Genomic DNA, 18,134 nt, shown 5'->3' with positions numbered 1-18,134 from the left:
TTAATTGCCCTTTGGGCATAATTCCAAATTTCTCTCCAAAATCTTGGATCAGTTCACAACTCCACCAACAATGCTTAAGTGTCCCAGGTTTCCCACATCCCTTCCAATATTGACCATTGTCCTTTTTGATCATATTGGACAATCTGTGAGGTGGAACCTTAGAGATGCTTTAATTTTCATCTCTCTCATCAGTAATGATTCAGAGTCATTTTTCCTATGACTATGGTTAGCTTTGATTTCGTCATCTATAAACTGCTTTGCATAGCCTCTGTCCATGTGTCAATTGGAGAATGGCTTGGGTTCTTTTTAATTTGACTCACTTCTCTATATATTTTAGAACTGAATCCTTTGTCAGAAATACTAGTTGTAAAGATTGTTTCCCAAATTACTTTATTTCTTTTGATCTTGGTTATAGTGGTTTTGTTTGTGCAAAAGCTTTTTAACTTATTCAGTTTGTTTTTAATGATGTTCTCTTTTTCTTCCTTGATCATAAAATGCTTCCCTTTCCATAAATCTATCAGCTAAACTATTCCTTGTTCTCCTAGTTTGCTTATAATATTGTCTTTTATGTCTAAATCCTTCACCCATTTTGATCTTATCTTGTTAGGGGGTGTGAGATATTGGTCTAATCCAAATTTCTGCCATACTAACTTCCAATTGTCACAACAGTTTTTATCAAAGAGAAAGTTTTTATCCCAGAAGCTAGGCTCTTTGAGTTTATCAAACAGCAGGTTGCTGTCGTCATTTCCTGCTTTCTGTTTTGTACTTAGTCTATTCCACTGATACATCAATCTATTTCTTAGCTAGTAATAGACAATTTTGAAGGCTGATTCTTTATGATATAATTTTACATCTGGGGGTGGCTAAGCCACCTTATTTTGCATTTTTTCATTAAATCCCTTGATATTCTTGATTTTTTTGTTTCTCCATATGAATTTAGTTACAATTTTTTCTAGCTCATTAAAGTAGTTTTTCAAAGTTTGATTGGTAAGGCACTAAATAAGTAGTTTAACTTAGGTAAAATTATCATTTTTATTATATTAGCTCAGCCTATCCATGAACAGTTGATACTTGCCCAGTTATATAAATCAGATTTTAATTGTGTGAAAAGTATTTTATAGTTGTTTTTATAGAGTTTCTGAGTCTGCCTTAGCAGGTCGACTCCCAAGTATTTTATATTGTCTTAAGTTATTTTAAATGGGATTTCTCTTTCTAGCTCTTGTTGCTATAACTTGCTAGTAATATGTAGAAATGCTGAGGATTTATGTGGGTGCAGGCAGATATTGAACATAGGTCTCTAACTCTAAAGCTAGGTTCCTCTCTACTTGTCTTGCTTCCTCTGTGAAGTTCTTTATATTTATATAGAGAGTGGTGATATGGTACAGTTGGCAATAGGAGGGGGGTGTGGCAGGATAGGGAAGGGAAAGAAGTGTAAATTCTGAGTTAAGAATCAAGAAATCAGAAAAGCAGATTTCTGTTCTCTGTCCTGCCATTGATCATCTTTGTGACCTTAGAAAAGTTACACCATCACTCTTGGCCTCAGCATTCTCATCTTTTAAAATCATAATGTTGAATTGGTCAATCCCCAAAGTCCCTTCCACTTCAGAGTTCATATACTGCCTCAGGCATTATCTAATTTTACAGCGGGAAATGGACATAGAAAAGGTTAAGTGGTTAAGTCCCAGAGCTGATCATTAAGTTTTTGCAAATGAGGAATAAAGCTGATCTGCTCTTCTAGATTTAGATGGAGATCACTCCTGTTTTTAGGAACCTCTTTCCCAACCCATCCCACCCACCCCTGGGCCCCTGTACCAGGGTATAACATCAGATGGCTAATCTTTAGAGTTTTTTCATGCTTGCAGTTATTCTCAGGGTTTCATAGCTGCCTCAGACTTAATCTGTCCTGGATGCTTACAACCACATAGCTATTAGCTAACCGAAATTCTGAGGAAAAAAGATCCTAGGATAAAACCAGCTTAAACTCTTTTGGAGTACCATTAGACAGAAGCAGGTAAGGGCATGGAATTGGATAATGTAAGGAGATCTCAATTCATTTTCCAGTAGGTTTATGTGGAGAAATATAATAGCAAAAGAAGACAATTCTAGACTCTAGTGACTTTACAATTGACTGAGGTGTCCTGATAATAGCAAAAGACTAAAGATAAAGACTGGTGTTCAGTAAGGAAGTAGAGCTCACATCAGGTGAAGACTAACACAGGACTGTCTTATGATCTTGGGAATAAAGTCAATCATATGTTCATACCACTTATACTTTGGTTTTATACATGTAGACTAATGAAATGGTTTTGTGCTTCTCATTATAACACTCAGGATTGAATATGCTTCTCATTTCACCTGTGAGTTTATAAAAACTAAGGACTGGAGTGGCTAGGTGGCACAGTGGATAGAGCACCGGCCCTAGAGTCAGGAGTACCTGAGTTCAAATCGGCCTCAAACACTTAATAATCACCTAGCTGTGTGGCCTTGGGCAAGCCACTTAATCCCATTTGCCTTGCAAAAAAAAAAAAAAACTAAAAAACTTTAAAAAAAAATAATAATAATAAAAAAGAAAAGACAGCAATAGGAGGGGGAAAGGAAAACTAAAAGGGGTAGATGGTTTGTTACGGGGCGGCTAGGTAGTGCAGTGGGTAAAGCACAGATCCTGGAGTCAGGAGTACCTGGGTGCAAATCCGGTCTCAGACATTTAATAATTACCTAGCTGTGTGGCCTTGGGCAAGCCACTTAACCTCATTTGCCTTGCAAAAGCCTAAAAAACAAAAAAACAACTAAGGACCAAGAGGTCAAGGTTTTGGAATGTACAGTGTGATCCTAGTTCAGTAATCTAACATGTCACTTTCACATACCTCCATTCACTTAGAGATCTTTTCAACTCCAATTGATTCTATTATCATCTCTATGGTGATTCTCAAATCTATCTAATATTTTACTCTCTATGTTGCATGCTTTCACTGGTTGTCTGTACGTTCTGTATAATCAAAGCAAAATGAAGAGTTGGGAAGATATATAAAAGTTATAGAATTATATGGAAGACTTTCCCAAGTGATTCAGCTTTATATAAGTTAAAGTCTTAAATTATCTTAATGGGTTGAGTGAATATTATCAATAGCAGCCAGTAAGCAGTTCTCACTTAGTCAGTATAAAAGGTACAATATATGACTTTCATGACTGATATTTTTTTAGCTTGCTTAGTTTTCATTTGCATTCATTAGTCCACTGTAATCAGGCACTTCTTAGGAGAAGTACATAAAATAGAGTAAATGAATCACTATGCATGTGATGAGTGTGAGTAAAATGAACTTGTTACATGCAACTGAGGTAGACTATATAGCAGCCAAAGTCCCTTCCAATTCTAATATTCATGCACTCTGAAAACTACAAATATTTTAAAAACACATTCATGTTTTTGGAGGAAAGAATACGTGAAAGAAATTAGAATTTTTTCAAAAACCAATTGAAAATATCATGAAAAAGATCATTTTCTAAAAAATTCAGTGATTCTGGTTTATATAATTCAAATTTGATTTAATTTATTTTCACTTCTTTTTTATTTTGTAGTATTATTGTAATCTATTGTAATGTGCCATTTTCATATTCAAAGGAAATAATTTTTCTACAAAGTCACTTTATCTATTTCAACTTAAGCAGCTTTGATTTGCCCTTATTTTGTTTTATTGAAAAGTAAGCTAATCTTCAGTATTTAGATAAATTGAATACTTTTTAAAAATGGAAAATCAGAGGGACAATCAAGTAGTCATGACTGAGCATAGTGACTGGTTCAGAGAAAGGAGAGAGTAGTATGGGATAGCTTCATGGAGGGTATGGCACTTGAGCTGTATGGATTTAGATAGGTAAAAATGGAAGAGGTATTCTAAGGGTAGAGAATCTACATGAGCAAATGCTTGAAGGTAGGGGTAAAATGTCACTATGAAGTATACAAACATTAGAAATGGAAAAAAAAAGATGAGATATTTTGACAAATATGTCTCTCTCTCTCTCTCTCTCTTAAAAAATGTTTTAGTTTGTCAATAGGAAGTTATTGAGAATATATATGTCAAATTCTAAGGATACAAAAAAATGAGGCAATTATAAGATGCCTAGTCTCAGGGAGTTGTCATTCTTTTTGAAAAAGAAAAAAATTTCTAATTCTAAAACCAATTTTAAGCATGCATCTTTTAAAATTTTTGAGTTCCAAATTCATTCCTTCCCTCGCATCATCAAGAAGACAAGCAGTTTGAAATAAGTTATACATGTACAGGTATGTAAAAATACTTCTATATTAGTCATGTTATGAAAGAAGACACAGTTCACAAGTAAAACAAACCAATAAAAATAAAAAACACTTAAAAAATAAGAACATATATTTTACTTTGCATTTAGCCTTCTTCAGATGTTTTCTCTGAAGGTAAATAGCATTTTCCATCATAAGTCATTTGGAATTTTCTTGAATAATTGTAGAATAGTTATTCTTTTACAGTTGATCATCATTATAGTCTTCTCCTGGTTTTGCTAACTTCATTTTTTCATCAGTTAATTTAAATATTTCCAGGTTTTTACTTTTTTTTTTTACTTTTTAAAAATTTTACTTAAATTTGTTTAACTCCAGTTACATACATCAAGTTACGACATTTCTTGAGTTCCATATTTCCTCTCTTCCTTCCTCCATTGAGAAAGCAAGTTACTTAGCACAGATTAAAAATGTGTAGCCATGAAATATATTGCTACAACAGTCATGTAAAAGTAAACATAATCCCCCCAAAGAAAGAGAAAACTGAAGAAAAATAAAATGAGGGGGAAAAAGTGTATTTCTGTATTCAGACACTATCAGTTGTTTCTTTGGGATGGATAACATTCTTTATCATAAATTCATCTAGCTGTATTTCCCCTCCATCCTATTCCCCCCCACCTCAATTTGTTCTATTATTTTTCTCCATATATCCTGTCCCTCCTCAAAAGTGTGTTGTATCTGAGTACCCTCTCCCACGATCTTCCCTCTTTCCCTCTCTCCTCTCATTTACACCCCCCTCCCCTCCCCTTCCCCCATTTCTCCTATCACTTTCCTCTCCTATTTTCCTCTAGGGTAAGTAAGATTTCTATACCCAATTGAGTGTGTTAGTTATTTCCTCTCTGAGTCACTCCCAATGAGAGTAAGGCCTCACTCACTTCCCCTCATCTTCCACTTCATTGCAATAGTTTTGCTTACCTTTTTATGTAAAATAACTTATCCTATTCTACCTCTCCTTTTCCTTTCTCCTAGGATATTTCTTTCTCTCCCTTTACAATTTTAAATATATCATACCTTCAAACTCAACTCCCTCCTGTGCCTTTTCTCTATATGCTGCTTTTACTTGTTCTAATAAATGAGTACATTCATATGAATTATCAGTATCATCTTCCCATGAGGAATATTAGCAGTTCAACATCAAGTCTCAAAATTTGTCCTTCCTATCTGCCTTCTCTATGTTTCATCTGAATCCTCTACCTGATGATCAAACTTTCTGTATAGCTCTAGTCATTTCATTACGAAAGTCTGAAAGTACCCTATTTCATTAAATTTCCATCATTTCCCCTGAAAGAGTATATTCAACTTTTCTAGGTCATTGATTCTTGTTTGTAATTCAAGCTCTTTTGCCTTCTGAAATATCATATTCCAAGTCCTATAAGCCTTTGTTTTGTTTTTGTTTTTTGAAAAACAGTAGAGTTAAGTGACTTGCCCAAGGTCACACAGCTAGATAATTATTAAGTGTCTGATGTTGGATTTGAACTCAGGTCCTCCTGACTCCAGAGCTGGTGTTCTATCCACTGTGCCACCTAGCCACTCTATGAGCCTTTATAGTAGAAACTGCTAAATCTTGTATTATCCTCTATGATTTTTGAATTGTTTCTTTCTGGCTGATTAGAATATAGGAAATAGTGGAAAATAGTGGAAAGTTACATTTGCACAAAAGACTGTGGTAAAGGTATAAATATTTTCATAATTTTTCTATATCATATTGTGCATTTTGGTCTCACACAATCTGTGAGACTGTATCCAGTGGCTTCTTTAGTGACTGGGAGTTGGAAATGATCTAGAAGGACAAGAAGTAAGATTCTTCTCTTTCAATATGACTGTGATGGGAAAGAACAGAAAGATGAAAAAGGAGGAGGGGAAAAGCTTGTAGAAAATGCTTATTTTCATAATAAAATAAGGATATTGCTAGAAGCAGTTCAAAATAAAGAAAAGCTTGTCAAAACTGGTCAAAAAATGAGTCTTTCTGAATAGTTGAGTTTTCCAAATTGTTGAGGGGTTATATTGTAATGTCTTTATTTTACTGACTTTTTGGAGAAGACAAGAGTAGACTAGTGGACATTTGGGTTTGGAGAAGGTTGGATTCTTTTGGGAAGGAGGATACAGTAGATACTATTGTTTATTGACTTTATTTTTAAACACTATTTGATTTAGCAGAGTAAGATGAAGCTGCAAGACTTCCAACATGATATTAGACATCATAGAAGATTCATGTATAATTGCAAGAACACATAATTTTTATTTCTCCTCAACTGATTGTCAAAAATATCACTACATATAGAAAATATCTCAAGGTTTCCCAAACCTTTCACCCTTCCAGACACCTTCCTAGCTAATACTTTCACCTACTGTAACTGAGAAAGTAGAACTCGTTTTCATGAAGTCCTTCTTCTCATCATTTTAGAATCCATTTGACATAATTCCCCACTGTCTTCTCTGACATTTTTATTTCTTTTTATGCACCTCTTGAGTCATGTATTTGGTGATTGAATTCTCTGTTCAGTTCTGGTCTTTTTGTGAGGAAATTTTTGAAGTCCTCTATTTAACTGAACATCCATCTTTTCCCCCTGACAGTATACAACTAGTAGGGTAGTAAATTTTTGGTTGTAATCCCAGATCCCTTGCCATCTGATATTTGGTATTTGAGGTCTTCCCGTATCACTCTCACTTATCTTTCCAATTTTTTTTTATCTACCTACCTCAATTGTCAAAATCTTTTTTGAGCTCTTCCATAGCCTGAGACCGATTCATATTTTTCTTAGAGGCTTTGGATATAGAAACTTTGACTTTGTTATCTTCTGAGTGTGTCTTTTGATCCTCCATAGGGCCAAAGTAATTACTTTATCCATGGTCAGAGTTTTTTTTTTTTTCCTTCTTATGTTTGCTCATTTCTCTTCTTGATCTATTTTTAAGTAAGTTTTTTTATCCAATTAGATATTTCACATTTTTTCTATTTTTTCTTTCTTTTGTTTTCATTTTGTTACTTCATGATGTCTTATAAAGTCATTATTCCCCTTCTATTTTTAAGGAATTACATTTTTAGTGAACTTTTTTGTTTTCTTTTCCATATAATGAATTTTACTTTAAGTTGTTTTCTTCAAATAATTTTTAACACTTCTTTTTCCATTTGACCATGGAATTTTTTGTTTCTTTTTACTATCTGAAAACCATAATCAAACAAAAGAACCTAGATATCATCTCTCAAGAAATTATCAAGGAAAATGTCCCTGATATTCTACAACTGGAGGGTAAAATAGAAATTAAAAGAAAACAGTGGCAACCCACTAAAAGAGACTCCCCAAAATGAAAACTTCCAAGAATATTAAAGCCAAATTTCAGGGACCCAGGTCAAAGAGAAAATACTGAAGGTAGACAGAAAAAATGTAAATATCATAGAGCCAGAGTCAGGATCACACAAAATTTAGCAATTTCTATACTAAAGAGGAAATGCTATTATGGAGGGTAAAGGAGCTAGGATTACAATCATGAATAACTTGCCAGGAAAATTGAGTACAGTCTTTCTGGGGGAAAATAGATATTTAGTGAAATAGAGAACTTTCAAGTATTCTTGATGAAAAAAAATGTAGAAAAGAAAATTTTACTTTCAAATATAAGACCGAAGAGAAACATAAAAAGGTAAAGAAAGGAAATTAATGAAGAATTTAATAAGATTAAACTGTCATATATTCTACACTATTTTTTTCATCAAGAATATTTGAAAATTCTCTATTGGCTATAAAACTCTGTCTACTATATTCTTTTACCCAGTTATTCCATTTCTTGGTCTATATCCTAAAGATATATTAATACACACACACATACATACATACACACATACACACATAGAAAAGAACTTACATATACAAACTATTTACAGCAGCTCTTTTTGTAGTGTCAAAGAATTAATGATAATGTTTGTCCTTTATTCTCAAAGAGGACCATGGTATCAGAGAGGTGATTCCATGACGAGTATATTAATTAAATTTGAGTGAGGGGGTGCTGTGCTAAATCACCAGCCTCACTTTCTCCTTCAGAACCATCTGGATCCAGTGGTCAGATATGAATCCAGGTAATCAGGGTTCAGTGGCTTGCCCAAGGTCACACAACTAGTAGTCAAGTGTCTCAGTCTATATTTGAACTCCTATCCTCTTGACTCCAAGACCAGTGATATATCCACTGCAACACCTAACTTCCCCTTGTCAAAGAATTAGAAATCAAGAAGATGCGCCCCCCCCCCCCCAGTTAGGGAATGGACTGAACAAATCACAGTATATAATTGTTATAGAAAACTATTTTACTATAAGAAATGAAGAGCAGGATCCTTTAAGAAAAACCTGGAAAGGAGTGGAAAGAAGCCAAGATGACTGAGTAAAGACAGAAATTCCCTCAAGATCTCCCCCAGACCACTCCAAGTACCATTAAATAATGAATCTAAACCAATTCTAAAATGGTAGAACTCACAAAAACACTGAGTGAAACAATTTTCTAGCCCAAGACAACTTGGATTAAATTATCTTTTCTTGATCTATTTTCTAAGTAAGTTATTCATCCAATTAGATATTTCACATTTTCTTCTATTTTTTTCTTTCTTTTGGTTTCATTTTGTTACTTCATGATGCCTTATAAAGTCATTAGTCCTCTTTTGTCCAATTCTATTTTTAAGGAATTACATTTTTAGTGAACTTTTTTTGTTTTCTTTTCCATATAATGAATTTTACTCTAAATTCTTTTCTTCAAATAATTTTTAATACTTTTGTCCATTTGACAAACTCTAAAATGGAATTTTTTGTTTCTTTTTACTATTTGAAGTATTTTAATCCCTCCTTTAACAAGCTGTTGAATCTTTTTTCATGATTTTCCTGCACCACTCTCACTTATTTTCCTAATTTCCCCCCTCTACTTCTTTTATTTAGTTTTTAAAATTCTTTTTGTGATCTTCCAAGTTTTTTTGAGACTGACACCAATTCACCTACTTTATAGGGTTGTTGTATAAAAATAATTAATATTCACATAGCACTTTATAAAACTTGAAATGTTATATAACTTCTAACTATTATTATTAGATTCTATAGGTAATAAGAAATGCAAAATGCTTTTGAGTGCAGTGCTATGGTGGAATAAAATGATAGCACCTATATTTTTGGAAATTCACTTTGACTGATAAGTGGAGGATGAACTAGAGTGGGGAGAGTCTTGAGACAGAGAGACCAATCCGAAATTTTGTATTTGGCAGTAAGATAGGTCCTGTACTCACTCTCTCTCTCTCTCTCTCTCTCTCTCTCTCTCTCTCTCTGTCTGAATCAGTGGAAATAAATGGAAAATAATAATAATTAATATTTATACAGTGTTTACTAGATTATAGGCATTATGCCAGGCACTTTACAATTATTATTTCATTTTATCCTCACATTAACACCAAGAGGTAGGTACTAAGGAAATTGAGGCAAACAGGAGCTAAGTGACTTTCTCAGGGTCACATAATTAGTAAGTATCTGAGGTTGAATTTAAACCATGTCTTCCTGATTTCAGGTCTGGAACTCCATCCTCTGCCCCCCCCACCTATACAATTTTGGATATGTGGAGTAGTACAAATAAGGATTCAAAAATGATATCAAGGCTATAAGCTTGTATGATTTGCAGTTCAATGGTGCCCTAAAACAGTGATAGGAAAGTTAGAAAAGGGTAGAGTTTGGAGAGAAAGATATCGTTTCATTTTGGACATATAGGGTTTGGGGTATCTGAAAGGTGTTATATGATTTCACGATAAACATAGGATGGATATATAGTTATAGTAATAATCTGTATAGTGAGAATAATTAAACATATGGCAGGGAGTTAATGAGATCTCCAAGGAAAAATAGTATAGAAGAAGAGGGGAAACCCCAAACAAATGCTCTAGGGAGAATACCTTATATAATACACACACACACACACACACACACATACACACACACACACACACACACACACACACACACACACACATATACACATATATAATACCTCATATAATACTATAATAATTATATAATAATACCTTATATAGATTATCTTCTTGTGCATCAGGAAACAGAATCCAAATACTGTGGTTTTATAATTTTCAAAAATAAGGCTAGATGTAACATTTTATTTCACATTGATTACTTTCTCTCTTTTGATTTTATAATCTTATACCCCCCCCCCCTTTCTGGTATAGTTAAGTCTTTACTGTGCATTTGCAGGTTTATAACCTCTTAAGGGTTTTCTTGTTCTATTAGGTAATGTTTACTATCATTTTCAATATTCCTCTATGATGCAATGCATGAGAGTTTGTGTCACTTATTGCTCTTGACTTCTGCAGGACAAGGAATTTGAGCATGTTTTGGATCCCATAGTGATATCAAAGTGATCAAATCTTAGTGATTATAGTGATATATAGTTATAGTAATAGTGATTATATATCACTTAGTGATATATAGTGATTATATCTAATATATCTTATAGATATATAATAAATAATAAATATTAAATATTATATAATATATTATAAATATCTTATCTTGATTAAACTTCTTTATTTTTCATATACCTTATTGTATTTAAGTAGGGAGAGTTGGAAATATTCAGTTCTACATGGTGCTTTCTTAGATTTTTCATTTTTCCCTTAAATTTAGTATTCATTTGGCTGTTACATTAACTTATTGATAGACTGGCTATTTTGATAGCTAATTTGGAAATGACACACATTTTTTTACAAGGCAACTGGGCTTGCCCAAGGCCACACAGCTAGATAATTATTAAGTGTCTGAGGTTAGACTTGAACTCAGGTACTCCTGACTCCAGAGCCGGTGCTCTATCCACTGCACAACCTAGTCACCTGGAAATGACACACACTTTAATGAATGACTAATCTTTTTGTTTTGTTTTGTTTTATTTTGCCTAAGTTAGAGTCATTTAATTTTTTTTATACCCACCCTGCAGGAATATAAACTATTGGATAAAACATGTATTAAGTGTCCACTATATTATGTACTTAGATTACAGATAAAAATAAAAGCCAAGGCAACAAACCAAAAGACAATCCCCAACCTTAAGATACTTACATTATTATAGAGGAACGTAAGGCAAGAAACAGTTCTGAAAAGTGTGAAAATAAAGAGGAGAGATGGGGAAAGATAATTTAATTGTAGACCACCAAATTTGCAATGCTGACATATATATATATACATATATATATATATATGTATATATATATATATATATACATACACATATGTATATATATAGTAGATCAGTGGAGTAGGAGAGAAGACTAACAGATAAGACTAACAAGATCACATAGTAGCAGAATTAATTAATTCCAGAATTAATTTAAATCAGGTCTTTTAATTTAAAAAAAAATCAGTACTCTTTCCACTATTTTAACTCCTTTTTTTAAAAATATTTCTTAAGCTGGAACATTTCCCAACACATTTTTCATTATCTGCCTTTGTAGTAAAGTCACAGAATATCAAGGTCTATGTTGACAAGGTGTTTGGGGAAATGTGCCTTTTCTAGAATAAACTTTTTTTCCCTTTTTAAATGGTTTTCCATCAATTACATATAAAGGCAATTTTAACATACATTTAAAAAATTATGTTCTAAATTTTCTCCTTCCCTTTTACCCTCCTTTCCCTAATTTACTATAGGATAAACACGTGCAATCAGGTAAAACATAGTTTCATATTAGTCATGTTGTGAATTTTAAAAAGACCAGAAGAATAAAAACTGCAAAAATAAAGTTAAAATAGTATACTTTGATCTACCTTCAGATTCCAGCAGTTTTTGCTCTAGATCTGGATAGCATTTTCCATCTTAAGTCCTTTGGACTTGCCTTGAACTATTGTTTTGCTGAGAATACACAATGCTGCTGTTACTGGGTACAGTGTTCTTCTGGTTCTGCTCATGTCACTTTGTATCAGTTCATATAAGTCTTTCTAGGTTTACTGAAATCAGGTTGCTCTTCATTTCTAATAGCACAGTAGTCAAGAATGAATGGCTGTAGTAGCTTGGACTTTCAAATACAGTAAATAGAAATATTTCACTACCAAATTTGCATTATTTTCCCACTTATGTCTTGAATAGAGTGCAAGCTATTTTATTTCTTTTACAAATTGGAATTTATGATGGGTGACGGGCACAGAAGGTGGTCCTGAGGTACTTTGCTCAATAAACATTGAATGATAATTATTAAGGGTAAACTTCCTTCATTCTTTGAAACATACATTGCCCCCCCCCCAAGGTTTTACATAACTGTCCAGTAATGGATAAAAATGGCATTAAAAACATAGAAAAAATCTTGGGTTGATTTAGCCTAACACACTTTGGACCCAACTTCAATTACTGATGACAATAATAAAAAAGAATTATGAACAATGAAACCATATAGTTTGCTTAAACAAGTGATGATTAAATATATGCAAATAGGACACAGCACATTGAAATTGTTTAGCAGCTATTTTAATTGATGTGCATTTCAGAAAATATGCAAAAAAGGTTATTTAGCCAAAGAACTCTGTTTTTTTTTTCCTGTGACAGATGAAGATGCAGCAAAGTAATCTACTGTAAAAAGTGCTTTTAGAGCTGGGAGCTACCTCTCAAACCTGAAGTCACATTCATTAAATCCTCTACTGAAGATTCAATAAATGTGAAAAGTGACTCGTTACATTACTTCCTTGTTTGTTTAGAAGTCAGCAAGTCAACAAGCAATTATTAAGCATTTACTCTGTGCCAGGAACTCTGAGGGTGAACATCCAATATCATGAGCAAAGAGAAGAGAACCTTCTGCCTATTTTCCCAATTTTTTCAAATTTAACTTACAGCTTGGCATATATTTTTCTTCCAAGGTTTTTGTCCCAGAGCTTCTACTTTGTTTTGCTAGGTAACATTAATAGTGGACATTTCTAGAGTATTAAAGCTCTTTAAGCATGATTTCATTGAAACTTTACAATAATCCTATGACATCATAAGTATTTTACAAGCAAGGAAAATGATGCTCAGAGAAGTTAGTTGTGTGCCTTTTGCCATATAACTATTAAGCATTACAGATAGGCTTGGAACCTAAGTCTCTCTGACAACAAATTCAGTACTCCAAGAACTGTACCTTTTTATACTAGCAGACTAGCAAATTAGAAAAACTGGCTTCCCAGTTTGTGAACCTAATGAATATTTTCCCCTCTTTTTTAGATTTTTACAAAAATAAAATTATCAAAGATTTAATTATAAATATACATTTCCCAAAATATTTTCTGTGAAAGACAGTCTGGAATCACTGTAGAAAAAGAAAAGGTGTTTTACCTCTCTTTTATTTTATTTAGTGGCATAAAACTGCACTGTTTTTTTTTATTTCAGATGCTTATACATCTTTTGCAATATCACAAGATGTGCATGAATTTTTTTTTGAATCTTATTTCCTTCTGTATCCAACACATAATTTTGATATATTAATTTTTTTATTTTTGAATTTCAGTCTATTGACTTTTTCTGGACTCTATAAACTGCATACATTAGCATGTATTGTGTTAGATTATGACCCTTATTTCCACTCTCTCTCTTTCTTTGTGAGAAAGGAGGAAAAAGCCTCATGGGGAAAAAAAGCTAAATCAGAAATTGAACTGGTGCCTGAGATGTAAACTGAATAGTATACATTCATTTCTCAGCAAAGTTATAGAAATTTACCCTGAAGCTTATTGGAAAATATTCCTTTTGATGGAAGCCCCCCTTCCTCTCTCCCTCTCTTTTTCTCTTGCCTTCCCAACCCCCTGAAAACCACATCTGTTTCCTACTGATAGCTTTTAACACACATCCCCTTAATGTCTTCTAACAGGAAGTGGAAACCGAGCGAAGTTTGTGTTCTCCAGCATTGAAGAGCCAGCCCAGTAGCCGGCCCATCAGTCCTGTGAAAGATCCAGACAAGAAAGGTGGGAAAACATCTTTTGACAAGATGTCATCTGAAAGTGGTCACAGCAACAACTTTGAAGGTTAGCATAACACTTTGATCTGATTTCTTGGCATAGCACCTTGTTCGATGCAAGTAAGCTAATAAAATGTGTGGGTAGGTTTGCTTCTCAAAACAGTGAGGGGGGAAAAACTGATGAGACAGCAGATGGCTCACTTTCTAACAAAACATCACAATTTGGCAAAATAAAAATAAGGATTTTTTTAAGTGCACTTTTTCTTTAAGTTTGTAAAAACCAGGACAAGAATTTTGTTGCAGAAGGCATCCAACATGCCAATCTCCTATGTCCTAAAGCTCTGAATAAGTTAATTAGCTGCAAATAAATCACTGCAATCATTTGTTTACAAAACTATACTTAGGGAACAATGCATTGGATAATCTTCTAGCTACTCTTTTTGTGACAAAAAGAAAAACCATATTTGTTTCACTAAGTCAGTGGGTAGAAAAAGAATGAAGTATGACTGCCTGTCACTTGCAAAATAAAAAATAAAAAAAGGCCTTCCAGCAGCTTGTCTTCAGTCGATTAAACTAAATGTGCCTAATGAATTTGGTATAAAATGTGACAGGACAGTGTCACATTTTGGGAGAAAAACATATAAATTTGATTAATGTTTTTCAAATGCCATTAAAATGTTAATAGCTCATATGTTTGAAATTATATCATTACCATAATTTTCAACAATGACAGAAGTGCAAAATATAAATAATTTATTGAAAAATGGAAGAAGCATTTATCACATTTGAAGAGGAACTAACAAGATTTTCCATTTTAACCAAGTATAATTTAAGATTAGTAACGTTTGTTAAAAGAAAAATATTATCTGACTTTCAGATGATCCTTCAAAATATGCTCTCATATAACAAGTTTTCACATTGAAAACAAGTTTAATAATGTGGACTTTTTGTGTACTGTCTTTCAAAATCTGGAAAAAATAAACTTACCCATAAACTATTGCCACTAATTTCAATGAATATTCTTGCCATCCTGCACATTATATCTTTACAAAATTCAGTGGTTAGTGTCTTCTGCTTCAATGTATACTCATTTGTGCCTCTATGGCACTAGAGAGAGATTCCAATAGCGGGGCTGGTGCAAGTTGCTGTAGCCTTGGGAAAGACATTTTGTGTCTCTAAGGTTCAAGTTAGTTACTGCTCTGTAAAATTAAGTAATTGTGTTAGGAGTTTCTAGTTTTAATGATCTGTGTTTCTGTCAAAAGAGGAACATATTGAAGACAACAAAATTCAAAAGGAATAGCTGTAAGGACTGTAGATATTATGAGAGGAAAAGGGAAAGATTGGGGTGACAAAAGAAATTTAAGCACAGAAAAGAATTGAATGAGTTCATCCCCATTGCTGTTCAGTCATTTTTCAATCCTACCTTATTCTTTTGTAACCCCATTTGAGATTTCTTGATAAAGATATTAGTTTGCAATTTTCTTCTTCAGCTCCTTTTACAGATGAGGAAACTGAGGCCAACAGGGTTAAATGACTTTCCTGGGATCACACATTTAATGTCTGAGTTCGGATTTAAAATCAGAAAGAAAAGTTTACCTGACTCCAAGCTTAGCACTCTGATTCTATTTAATGTGTCATCTAGCTGCCCAGCCTTGCTGCCCACTAAAGATAATGTCCAATGCATAGGTTACCTAATCATTGTCATTTGCAGACTTTTATCAGGAGGTTCTAGAAATGTGATCATTATTGTTGTAGACTATGTTCTTTGCCAAGAAGTAATCATGTATTGCAGTTGTAGGGGATATTCAAAATGTTAGTTTAAATTTAGAGTCAAAATTATTAAATGAGAAAAATTACACCAAGCCTTCTGCCTTGCTCACATATTTTTTCCAACCAGGACAAGACCAACAACTCCTTTCAGTTAGTTAAGGGCTTTTCATTACTGGGAAAGGGTAACTCTTAGTCTTGTGTAATATGCCTATGGCTTCCAGTCATCCATGGTTACACAATGATCAGCATTATCTTAGACAAATGCAATAGAATGTTTTTAAAAAGTAGATCCTATTAATGCCTTTTGTTTCTGAAAATGCTTCCTGCTCTCCTTTAATCCAGAATTAAATCTTCACATGTAACAAAGAAAACAAAAATTAATACAGTAACCACAAATGCCCTAGTAGTCCCCCAGACTCTCTACTGAGAGAAGGGAGGGATATTTCTTTAGCTCTTCCTCCTAGTCCCCCAGCTTGCTATTCTCATAGGAATATAACAATCAGGGACTTCAATTAGATTCACTACTCTGTCCCAATGTGCTGAGAAAAGGGAGGGGGGGACATTTCTATAAAAGAATTCTTGACAAACCTCATACAATAAATAACACAGTTAATGTCACACTCTGAGAACTTATTCAAAAAAGGGAAAAAAATGTATGGGTCTGAAAGAAGTCTTCAAATCTCTCTCTTCTTCATCCTGTTTGCCTCCAGTGTGGGTTGTACAAATAAAGACTGGTTGTGGCAGTTGATCACATATAAAGTAGTTAAACATAAAAAGATCATTGAAGGAAGGAGGATTTGGAATCAGAGAACTTAATATGAGGTCTTCTGACTCTGCTACTTACTATTTATGAGACTTTGGGCAAAATTATGTCACATCTGTGAGCCTATTTCCTCCCCTGTTAATGAAAAGAGGTAAACTATAAGACTTTGAATGTCCTTTTCAACTCTAAATCTATTATTCTATGACTGAAAGGAACCAGACTTAGTCATTCTATATATGACTTCAAAAGATTTAAATTGGTTTTACATATGCTTTCATATATATATATATATATGTATATATATGTATGTATTTATACATGTGTGTATATATATATATATATATATCAACAATCAGTGACAATTTGCTTTGAGTTTCAAGCCTTAAATGAGTTATCTTATTTTTTGAAGAAGATATCCAAGGTTTCTTCCAGTTCAAAAACTCTATTTTATTTATTTTTGATCGAAATGAAGCTAGCTAATACTCTGACTTCAGTCTCCTAAAAAGGAATCTAATCTGGGGAAAAAAACAGTTTAGAAACTGATCAAGTCTCAGTGACCAAATCTGGCAACATACCTGAGAATTAATTTCATTCCCTGTACATCCTAAAGATCATCCTGTTTACCTCCAGTCTTGTATATAATGTCTCTAATTTTAGCTTTCCTCTTTAGGTGACTGCTCAGTTTTGTCCTCTTTCAATCTTCCTTGAATGAGAAATCAGTTGTTCTTCTATAGAAAAAGATATTGGCACCAGATATGATTATTTAGTTCCTAAATTTGTAATGTGCTTCTTGTATACTAGAACCTGGGAAGTTTTAGGATTTGAAGGTAGGTGATAAAACCTGGAATATAGGAAAGAAATGTTTAAGAAATACTGAAGTAAAATTGAAAACTATATACAAGACTGTGACGATTCATTGTGATTTCTCTAATTCACAGACTGGTTCAACCAACTTCTTTTAGTGATTTCTAAAATGAGTAGATTAGAGAATGAATAACGAAAGGTCTAAGGTGGTGAAGGTTGAGCAATGTGTTATGCCAATAGGCTTATTTTTTTTTCTCATGAAATCCTTGTGGATCTAACAATGCATCAGAATGCAAGCACATATGAATTGGACCATGTTGATTAAGTGTATAATGTACATATATATATTTGCATATATATGTATGTATACATATGTGTGTATACATATAATATATATATGTGTGTGTATATATACATATATATATATATTTATATTGTTCAAAACCCTTTACCACAGCATTCTCTCCTCTTCTCAGCTTTTGCTCTTGGAGTCATAATTTTAAAATTTAATTTTCTAAGTCATGAGCCTATAAAAAGCTAACAGATAAAAGCCATACATT

At 33.2% G+C, this 18,134-nt stretch overlaps 1 protein-coding gene across 3 annotated transcripts in view; it reads left to right on the top strand.

The window, feature by feature from the left end:
- The window catches only part of XIRP2 (xin actin binding repeat containing 2), a 406,258-nt gene that overhangs the window by 245,112 nt on the left and 143,012 nt on the right, over positions 1–18,134 (top strand). For all 3 annotated transcript variants that reach the window (XM_074215791.1, XM_074215789.1, XM_074215788.1), the window contains exon 2: positions 14,151–14,304. In XM_074215791.1, coding sequence (XP_074071892.1) covers positions 14,151–14,304 — 154 coding nt within the window. The remainder of the gene's footprint in view (positions 1–14,150; positions 14,305–18,134) is intronic.

This window comes from Macrotis lagotis, chromosome 1, assembly GCF_037893015.1.
Source record: "Macrotis lagotis isolate mMagLag1 chromosome 1, bilby.v1.9.chrom.fasta, whole genome shotgun sequence".
Lineage (NCBI taxonomy): Eukaryota > Metazoa > Chordata > Mammalia > Peramelemorphia > Peramelidae > Macrotis > Macrotis lagotis.
This window is presented reverse-complemented; position numbering and strand designations above follow the sequence as displayed.